General features: G+C 38.6%; 2 protein-coding genes across 3 annotated transcripts; one reads left to right on the top strand and one right to left on the bottom strand.

Annotated features, from left to right (window-relative positions):
• Window positions 1-363: 363 nt before the first annotated feature.
• Window positions 364-2,800, bottom strand: LOC149578214 (L-type lectin-domain containing receptor kinase IX.1-like). Of its 2 annotated transcripts, XM_089827835.1 has the most exons (2): window positions 2,225-2,362; window positions 364-2,129 (listed from the first exon to the last, which is right to left on the bottom strand). In XM_089827835.1, the coding sequence occupies exons 1-2, from the start codon at window positions 2,234-2,236 to the stop codon at window positions 552-554; spliced, it is 1,590 nt and encodes a 529-aa protein (XP_089683961.1). In that variant the 5' UTR covers window positions 2,237-2,362; the 3' UTR covers window positions 364-551. The 2 variants fall into 2 exon arrangements, with proteins under 2 accessions (XP_089683961.1, XP_089683954.1); XM_089827828.1 differs by having other exon boundaries at window positions 364-2,800.
• Window positions 2,801-5,755: 2,955 nt separating this feature from the next.
• On the top strand, window positions 5,756-8,545 carry LOC149578213 (serine/threonine receptor-like kinase NFP). Its single transcript, XM_089827818.1, has one exon. It carries the CDS (start codon window positions 6,266-6,268, stop codon window positions 8,225-8,227), a length of 1,962 nt encoding a protein of 653 aa, XP_089683944.1. The 5' UTR covers window positions 5,756-6,265; the 3' UTR covers window positions 8,228-8,545.
• Window positions 8,546-10,283: the final 1,738 nt, after the last annotated feature.

Genomic DNA, 10,283 nt, shown 5'->3' with positions numbered 1-10,283 from the left:
TTTATTGACTTTTGATACAATCTGGTTTGTAGCTCCAGGCTTCGTGCCTGGCTGGTTGCCTCGCACTTCTGAACCCTCCATGAAAAACACAATAGGTTTTATTAAATTTTTCAACATTTACTCTTCATGATCTATATGTTCTACAATCGAAAAGAAAAAAAAAATTGAGAAAAAATCACTGTAATTTCAGAGATCTGATTTTTTAAATTTCCTTTTGATACAACCTGGTTTGTAGCTCCAGGCTTCGTGCCTGGCTGGTTGCCTCGCACTTTTGAACCCTCCATGCAAAACACAATAGATTTTACTTAATTTCAGCATTTGTTCTTCATGATTTATATGTTCTACAATTGAAAAGAACAAAAATTTGAGAAAAAATCACTGTCTGAATTTTTTAATTGACTTTTGATACAATCTGTCTAGAGCATAGCCGACTGCATTAACATTAATATGAAGACTGTCGGAAACAAGTAATCCCTTAACAACAAAGTAGGTAGGATAGGATTCGCCCATACATCGAGAACTATAACAGACTAATGAAATTGAAGATGGGTCTACCTTGGACTGAGAGAAGATGGAAGAGAGTGTGATAGCACTGGAAGGGAAGGCCCGTCGGTAGCATAAGATGCTACAGGCATTGCAGGTGGGAGAAGAGGCGCTCCAACTTCAAAATTGAGCAATTTGAGCACTTGCCTCATTTTGGGTCGGCTGGCAGCATCAGGGTGAGAACAGCACAACCCCACCACCATCAATCTCTCCATCTCTTCCCTTACAAATTGACCATTCAATCTCTCATCTGCAGCCTCCAATAGTTTCCCTTGACCATACAGATCCCATGCCCACGCTACAAGCCGCATGTCGAACTCTACCAAGCTGACATCTATTACCTGCTTGCCACACGCTATTTCCAGAGCTACGGCTCCAAAGCTGTATACATCAGATTGAGGACTCGTTTTTCCTGATGCCACACATTCAGGTGCCAGATACCCCAATGTCCCCGCAGCTCGGGTTGTCTGAGCTAGACGCTCATGACTCACCATACGCGCCAATCCAAAATCCCCAATCTTTGCGCTGAAATTGCCATCCAGCAAAATATTACTGGATTTTACATCTCTGTGCACAACACATTCATCCCATTCTTCATGTAGATACAGCAGTGCACTCGCAATTTCACTGGCTATTTTATACCTCATACTCCACTGCAATACGTCACCCTCTCCTTCTTCTCCTCTTTTGGGGAAAATATGTCTGTCTAGGCTTCCATTAGACATATATTCGTAGACGAGAAGCAACTGGCCGTCTTGCTCATGGCACCATCCCAAGAGTTGAACAAGATTCCGGTGCCTCAAACGACTGATTATGCTCACTTCTGAAATGAACTCCTTAATCCCTTGCCTTGAGCCTTCCGAGATGCGCTTGACAGCCACAATCTCATTCATTTCTGTTTGTACAAGATTGCATTTGTACACTCCCCCAAATCCTCCCTGCCCAAGCTTTTGGGCATCACTGAAATTGTTAGTTCCGGCTATTATATCATCCATCTTAAACCGCCGCGGAATGTGGTGTAGAAGCTTCTCAAAATCCATGCCTTGTAGTTTTTGACTCGTGATGGATTCAGCTCTCTTTCTTCTTCTGAAAAAGTAAAAGTAGACACAGAGGGCAGCGGCACCTGTGATGCAAGCCGCAATGGCAGATCCAACACCCACAAACAGTTTTGCATTTGAAGGGGGTGATGGACGAGGAACAGATGGAACACTGTTAACAATTGGAACACTGTTTGTAGTAAATGTTGGTCTTACAGAGATAGGAACCAAGACTGTAGTGTTGGGAATTAACTTTGAAGGCCGGGGTAAACCGTTCGCAGATATCAAATCGTCAAGATTTGCAAAAAATTTCTCAATGATCGATTCCACAGTATCTTCTTTTTGTACAACATATGTTATCTGCGCAGTGATCCCATTACTGATTTGGGCTTCGGACGGACATTGACACCTAATCGGAAAGACGACCACGGTATCAATAGTGAGATTTGTTGGCACCAAAGTAGGATTTGGGATTTCCACAGCCTGATGTGTGGTCAAATACTCAAAATTCTCTGTGGAAACCTTCCTAAAGGAATCTCCCGCCAGTATCTGGTAGAGAGTATTAGCCTGGGAATAGTTAGTCTCGCATTTACAACTAAGAGGAACAAGCAAAGGCTGCCCTTCAGCTACAGAAGAGGTATTACCATGCAAACCATTGGCTCCTGTTATGTCAAACTTTCTAACATTGAACAAAAGAGCGATATCCACCAGTTCAGTATAATAAGGTTGAGCTTTATAAAAGGCATATGCACCGCATGGTGTTGGGCCATCAGAACAGCTGTAGCCTGTGACGTTGGCTGTTTCATTTTGTCCTTGGACATTACCAGCAAAACAGAGGAGGAGGATAGATGAGCATATCAGTTTCCAAGCGGTCTGAGACATTGTAGGACCGTTGAAGCGGATGAAATGGGTGCAACTGCATATGCGTATGTCTACCAATTAGAGATTGTTTTTTTTCATGGGGTGATCGAACACGGCAATCAAAGTGTGTTCAATGCCGGGATTCGTTTGAACGAAGATCAGATTTTGGGAAGTTTCCGATTGCTCTGGTCAAGTCAATGTTATGGTAAAACAAGGGACTTTTCTACCTTCCTCATATCCCACACCAAAAATTTCAATGAAATACAGCGAAGTCCATAAAGTACAGATTATGAATGTACACATCTTGATTCATGAGCACTGAAGTCTCATCACCACTTGAACCTTCAGATTTCACGAAGCTTGTCACCAAGACACCATCAATTCATAATTCAAGCTTTAATTCACCCATACACCCCCCTCCCTCTCTATAGAACATGAAGGAAAGCAGACATTTGAAAGAAGCCGCTTTTAGAATCTAATAAATGAAACTATTACATCCATCAAATGTAGGTCTTCCAGACTTCAAATTGATATTTTAAACTTGAAACAAGTGTTCAACTTAATTATATAAACTAACTCTAATATGTTAAAAAAAAACAAGTGAAGGGGCGGGGCCTTAAAAAAAAAAAAAAAAAAAAAAAAAAGTGAATACCAAATACAAAAGATCAGCAAAAGTTAGTTACAAAGACTTGTATGTTCTCTAGTAGCCTTGAGAATGTTCATATAGAGCTTGGATCATTGATAGTTTCAAGTTCATTGTGGCAAGTTTATTATACATACTATGTGTTGTTAGACTTGAATTTTTATTTTTTATGAGTTTGGCCTATCTAATATCTAGTAGGAAGTTCAACTCTTGAGGTCTATAGGAGTTCATGCCAAACATGTGGCACTTCAAATTGATTTTCATTGGACCTTTGAAATAACCTACCAAACTACAAGGCACCCCGTAAAATCTAGAAACTATCAAGTTAGCTTATTGTGGACTATAATATTAGAAAAGTTAAAGGCTGGAAATACATCAAAAGAGCTTTAAGAAGCCAGTTCAGATAGATCAACGAGATACCCCTAGATATAAGACATCATAACAACCTACAACATATAGTCCAGTTCCCATATATAGATCAATTCCCACATATACACCATAATAACAAGATGGAATTGATATACAATACTGTAAAAAAAGTATAACCAACTTAGACAAAATTGTTGCCATAGCAACAACATTAATATCATATGATACTATTAGACTGAACATAGTTGTTTTTTCCATTATCAACTTCATGGATCTCGACTAGAAGATCCCTATTATCAATTGGCATGTCATCAATCTTAAGCTTCTCAATGAACTGGTTCAAATTTTCAAGTTCCCTTTTATTCAACATGTCCTTGTGCACAAAGGAATATTGGCACGAGATCACATCTTTTTTGTGGATCAACATTTGGTCTTCCCTCATTAGGATCATAAAATCATCCTTGGTGATTTCTAGTGCAACTACAACCTAAGACATAACATGAAAGTGTGTGAGTTTACGACCAAACTCTATAAGTTGTCACCTTCTCCTTTGAAAGATCTCTCCATTCCTATCCTTCCATAGGATCCACAAAAACTCACAAGTTAACACAAACCAAAAAGTAGTAGTGAATAAATCAAAAGGCTCCACATATTCTGAAAGAACTTCACTCCATGAAAAACCATAATTATTGTTCCAAGTAATAGGGGACCCAAAGAAAATAGACAAAATACCACGTGCATAACTACAATAAAAAATAAAGTGTTCATAGGCTTCAGGAACAAAGAAAAACTCGCACTTAATAAAGCTATTTTGATCATGAGGGTTAGCATAACCAATTGCATTTTTTTCAAGAAGTAACATCCAACTAAAACAAGCTTTTTAAGGCTCGCGAGGAGAATGCCAAAAGAAGTCAAAGATAAAATGCCATTTAGAGACAGATCAACTCAACCCCCAGCGTTGGTTCACTTTATCAAAAACACAATAATCACTTTTCAACATATGATATATTTGTTTAGCTAAAATCTTATGAAGTTCTGTGTCATATCTCCATTTAACCCATTGCAAAAACTGCTTAGTATTCATGATACTCCCTGGAAAAAACCTTCCCACAATCTTGTTGATAATGGAGCAAGTCTTCTTTTGAGAAATAGGAATATTAAATTCAGTAGAGATTTCTTCCCAAGTCCCTAGTCGATTATCAATTGACTCGATGCAAAATAATGGATCAAAGCCACTAGATCATCAAATGTTTAATACAAAATATGTATGTGTTGTTTACTAAGCTAGGGAGTATCATTGGGAAAAGAACATTTGTGGTGGGATTTGGACAAGGAGGTGGGTATAGAGGAGGTTGAAGGTCCAAGTAAAAGGACGAACACAAGTACCAGAAAGAAGAGTTTTTTCTTGGCTCAAGATGTTGCCAAGCTTAGAAAGATCGTGCACAAGATGAACGCACTTGAGGAGAAGCCATGGATACTCTAAAGAACCTGACCTAACTCTTCCTTTGCTTCTAAGTGATGTGTTGTGCTTGCTAGCTTTTGAGTGATCATTAGTTAGTCTTGTCCTTTCTTTTTTAATGAATTGTTTTTTGTCTAATGTTATTATTTCTTATTAATGATCTACATTCAAAATATTTTCTAATATATTAAAAAAGATTTCGAAGCCCCTTCAAAACTTATTTTTATACCTAAAAAAATTTATTTCAACATATAATATTTAAGTCCAAGTCTATAGTTCATGAACCTAGTGTTTCATTAAATATATTGTAGAAGTAGCCTCTCATCAAATGTCCACATGTTCTTAGTGGATCCCAAAACCCAATGCAATAAAACTCCATAAATAATATTTATATATTCTCAACGTATGGGTGAAGTGGAGTTGAGTTTGATTTGTAAATTGATAGTGGCATTGACCTTGACTTGGAAAAGATTAAAATGACATGTGACAAGTCTGCGTAGTCTAACAATTGAAGTGAAAACCCATGAATCTTGAACTTGAAAAGATTAAAATTACATTTGAAAACCCATGAATCTTGAACTTGAAAAGATTAAAATTACATGTGACAAACTTTTGAGTAGTCTTAAAATTGAAGTGGAAACCCATGAATCTTGAACTTGAAATGTACTTCAGTGCACATGAAACAAAATGTTTCTATCCATACCGAGTCAAAGTGGAATGAATTCTAATCCCCACTAAAAAATAAGCTTGGAGTAAACAATAGAGGATTTGCGCAAAAACCATACCACACGAAATATGACACGTTATTATGGTCCGAGATGTGGAGCTGCAGTCGGGGTAGATGTTATTTAATGTTTTCCAACCACAAATCTTTTTTCAACAATATGCTGTGCAGAAACTAATGTCTAATGTTCACAAAAGTCAAAATGGTTTGGCGAACGCAGCATCTTAGATGAGGCAGGTGAGCATCACAAGAACAATAATGCTGGCATATATAATTGTTTTTAACAGACTCGTGTAAACTGAACAGAGATAGGTGAAATATGCTGCCAGAAAAGTCCTGCGATTTACTGTAACGCGCTTACTTTGTCAAGTAAGAACGAAGACTTGACCAGAGTGATTGAAACCTTGCCCTAATCCAGTTCCCCCTTCAGACGATTCCCGGCATTTAACATAGATAATTCTCTGTCCACATACGTTCAATTTAGCGTGTTTGATCTGCTCACGGAAGCTTCCCCTTGGAAAGGAAAACGAAAACGAGTTGCAGGCTCCTCGTACGGCATAATCCTCCTGACGCATTTCCTAAGTTTGTTTTTAAGGTTTATGCCCATGTAACCCATTTCATCATTTGGGATGATTTTGCAGCGTTTTCGTTCCTCGAGCACCATGTTTCAAAGCGCTCGGAAACTGGTATTCTTCTTTTTTCTCTTCATTTGTATTGCTGCTAAAGTTCAAGGGCAAGATACTATACCTAATATCACAGGCTACAGTTGCTCTGATGGCCGGGCACCATGTTATACGTATGCTTTTTATAAAGCCCAACCTAATTATACTGATCTGGCAAATATCGCTAATTTGTTCAATACTCAAACTTTCAATATAACAGCGGCCAATGATTTGCCTGGTGCTACTACATCTGTGGCTGAAGGGCACTCTTTGCTTATTCCAATTACATGTGATTGCATGGGAAATTATTCTCAGGCCAACATAAGCTACCAGATCCTCAAGGATGATACCTTTTGGAAGGTTTCCACGGTGAATTTTGAGTATTTGACCACATATCAGGCCGTAGAAATTGCAAACCCTACTTTAGTACCAACAAATTTGACTATTGATACCGTAGTTAACTTTCCAATTAGGTGCCAGTGTCCGTCCAAAGCCCAAATCAATGAAGGGATCAAAATGCAGGTAACATATGTTGTGCAGAAAGGAGATACTCCGGAATCCGTCAGTGCAAAATTTGGGGGAAAGCTTGATGATTTGAAGTCTCAGAATGATATAACTTCCAATTTAATTTCTAATAATACGCTCCTGATTCCTGTTTCTGAAAAGCCAACGTTAGCTCAATCTCCATCCCCTGCACCATCTCCATCGTCAAATACAAATAATGGTTCTATTGTTCCTGAGGTTTCTTCAGGCGGGGGATCGAATAGTGGCGTTGTTATTGGGGCTTCCATAGGTGGGGCCGTGGCGCTTTTGGTAATAGTTGTATTGATTTTTTGGGTTGTGAGAAAGAGAACACACAAATATGGATTAACAAGAACATCGGAGGATCCAAAAAGGTTTTCAGATCTGAGAGCGAGGTCTTTCGAGAGAAAAAAGACTCAGCATGACGAACTTTTGGCCGGTGTTACAAGTACCATAGGCAAGCCTAACATATTTTCTGCCGAGGATATACAGAAAGCAACCCAAAATTTTAGCCCTCTATGCAACATAGAGGGCTCCGTTTACAAAGGTGTTTTAGATGGTAAGGTTTATGCCATAAAGCAGATGAAGGGGGAAGTTTCCGAAGAGCTAAAGATTTTACAGAAGGTCAATCATAGTAATTTGGTGAGGCTAGAAGGGTTTTGTATCAGTTCAGAGGGTCAATCTTGCTTAGTTTACGAGTACGCCGAGAACGGTTCTCTGAATTGCTGGCTCCATGATCCTGAATCCATTCCGAAGGAGGCTGCTTCTAATCTGAGCTCTAAATTTCTTCCGTGGAAGATCAGATTGCAAATTGCCTTGGATGTTGCCAATGGGCTTCAATACATTCACGAGCATACGACCCCTAGTGTTGTGCACAAGGATGTGAAAAGTAGCAATATTCTCCTGGATGGAAATTTCAGGGCGAAGATTGCGAATTTTGGAATGGCGAAATCAGGGATAAATGTTCTAACAAGGCACATAGTAGGCACACAGGGCTACATGGCTCCAGAATACCTTGCAGATGGACTGGTAACCCCAAAGCTGGATGTGTTTGCATATGGAGTTGTGCTGCTAGAGCTCATCTCTGGGAAAGAAGCCATTGTTCGTGAAGGGGGAGTTCCATTAGCAGGGAAGGCAGGTCTTCTTTGGACACAAATCAAACCTCTTATGGAAAGGGAAGATAGAGAAGTGGAGCTGAAAAAGTGGATTGATCCAAATCCCAAAGGTGTTTGCCCTGATGATAGTGTTTTTTGCCTTGCAATGATCGCCAAAGCCTGCGTCGACGAGGATCCTGGAGCACGGCCAAGCCTTGCAGAAATAGTTTACAAGCTCTCAAAAGCGTTGGAGGCACTCATGGAAAATTCTGATGAAAGTTTTGAGGCTCCGATTCAAATTACTGCAAGGTGATTCTCCATGTTTTGCAGTATGTCCTCTTGATTTGATCCTCATCAGAGTATTTTGCTGATCCAAATCGTAAGATCCATAATTCGTCTGCTTTGTACTCTGGCATTATACCGTGACTTTTGATAACATCGAAGGATGATGGAGTGGCTCATATTCGAAACATGTTTTCCCTGAATATCTGCATGTTTATAGGTATTTTTGCAGGTCCAACAGATATTCCAAACTATGAGGATTTGTAGTCTTATATCTCCAAAAGGATATGTTCGAATAGTTGTATAAATTTTCAGGTATTAAATGATATAGCTAAGCATTCTACTGTAATTACCTAGAAGCATAATGCATTTTCTGAAATATTAAGTATGCAGATTATTACAAACAATAAAATGTATTCATTCAAGCAGAGTACTGCAGAGCTTAAGTGTCAATTCCGGTTTATATGGTAGATCGATTCACTTCATGCATAGTGATATAAGAGGAGGATATTTCAACCTCTTTAGGAATCTTGTTGCTGCAAGCGAAGAAATACTGACACTAGATTTTTAAAATGTGAGAATCATTCTTGTGAGTGCCTTACGATTGTTTGAGAAAATATTTCCTTCGTTGATCTGTATTGACTCTGCACTCTGCATCCTCGCAGCATGTTATTCGTTTTCATATCTACTTTTCTTTTGCAACTTTTTTTTTCATAGTTACTCTTCTTCTGCACGATGCTAAGAGTTTTTTTCATACATATTCTTCTTCTGCATGATATTTAGAGATTCTCATAATTAGCTGTAGCTGCTCTTTGCCATGTTCTATGGATTTTCCCCAGATTTGATTTTCTGGGAAGCATTTTGTTGTTTTCCATGTATCAGCTAGGCTCATTTTGTGATGAGGGCTATCTGATAAATTCCTCATTAGAGTTTGAGCGTGGCTTATTTCTCCAATTTCTTCCTTCGAGCCACAGTTCTCCATGCTTCGGTGTTCAGTTGTCTGTCTGGCTCTGATACAATAATATCTTCTCTTAATTAGTTGGGACTTCTGCCTAGGGCCTGGCAGGTGTATACTGGTGTGCAGTACCATAGGTCTACTGGTTCAATTATAAAAAGGGCTTAAAGGGCTTTTTGATAGACTCCTCATTATGGTTCAAGAGTGACTTATTTCTCTAACTGAATTTTCTTGTAGGCTGTTGAAAGTATACATGGCTTTACAGGGAGCACCGGTCTCAGTTTCATAAACTTGGGAATTAGTATATGTATGTTGGTGATTATAGATAAAGTTCCTAATGAAAAGCTTCAGATCTCAATTCTATTGCAGCTAGACAGTTTTTCTGCTACGCTGATAAACTTTGCACGTAAAGTCTTGAATTTAGGGATGCATAACACAGAAACAACCAAAATGACACAGTATTATAAACTGGAATCAACATATGAAAGATAATTTCTTCAATCTTCAGAGTTGCACGATTTACATATCGGTTAGGGCAGAGGCGAATATTAGGTTTATGCAGTTCTGGATTGCTTTGTTGGAGAATTCTCAGCAGGTCTAGCATGGACTAGTGCCTTGTTTCATAAGCCTGGCTAGTTCAAAATCATAAAAATCTCCTAATCATCACAATCTACAAAGGGATGGAAAGCTGTTACTGGTATGGAAGGTCTGGCAAAGCTTTTTACATTAGGAAAATAAGCAGTGTCTATTAGAGATCAGCTGTTCAGAAAAAACACAAGAGTTGCAACCGATACCTGTGTTTTTGTCTAATTCACTGGCCCTATGGGATGTGTGTGTTTTTAGGCAATTCGTCCAATCTGAACTAAAACAGGATTAAAAAGAATTTTTTTTAAAATATTGAATGTGAGGTGCCGAGGCAGAATAGAATGATTGCTCAGTTAATATTAAATAGTATAGTATTGTAAATAATAATAAATGTAGAGAATATGTAGCGTCTTGGCTAAAGATAATGTCTTGATTGATGAAGAGTTGAGTTTGAGGTGCTTCTAAATTTGGAAATGCTCTATATAATCATGTCTCTTTTTTAAGTTGGGTCTTTTTTGTCGTTTTGGAATTACATCTTATGATGCTA

Source organism: Cupressus sempervirens, chromosome 1, assembly GCF_028749045.1.
Source record: "Cupressus sempervirens isolate cs-2001-9-10 chromosome 1, ASM2874904v1, whole genome shotgun sequence".
NCBI classification, from domain to species: domain Eukaryota; kingdom Viridiplantae; phylum Streptophyta; class Pinopsida; order Cupressales; family Cupressaceae; genus Cupressus; species Cupressus sempervirens.
The sequence above is the reverse complement of the archived record's forward strand: the minus strand, read 5'-3'. Positions and strand labels throughout refer to the sequence as shown.

Coding starts and splice junctions, on each gene's coding strand:
- LOC149578214 (XM_089827828.1), bottom strand. CDS start 2,462: ATGTCTCAGACCGCTTGGAAACTGATATGCTCATCTATCCTCCTCCTC.
- LOC149578213 (XM_089827818.1), top strand. CDS start 6,266: ATGATTTTGCAGCGTTTTCGTTCCTCGAGCACCATGTTTCAAAGCGCT.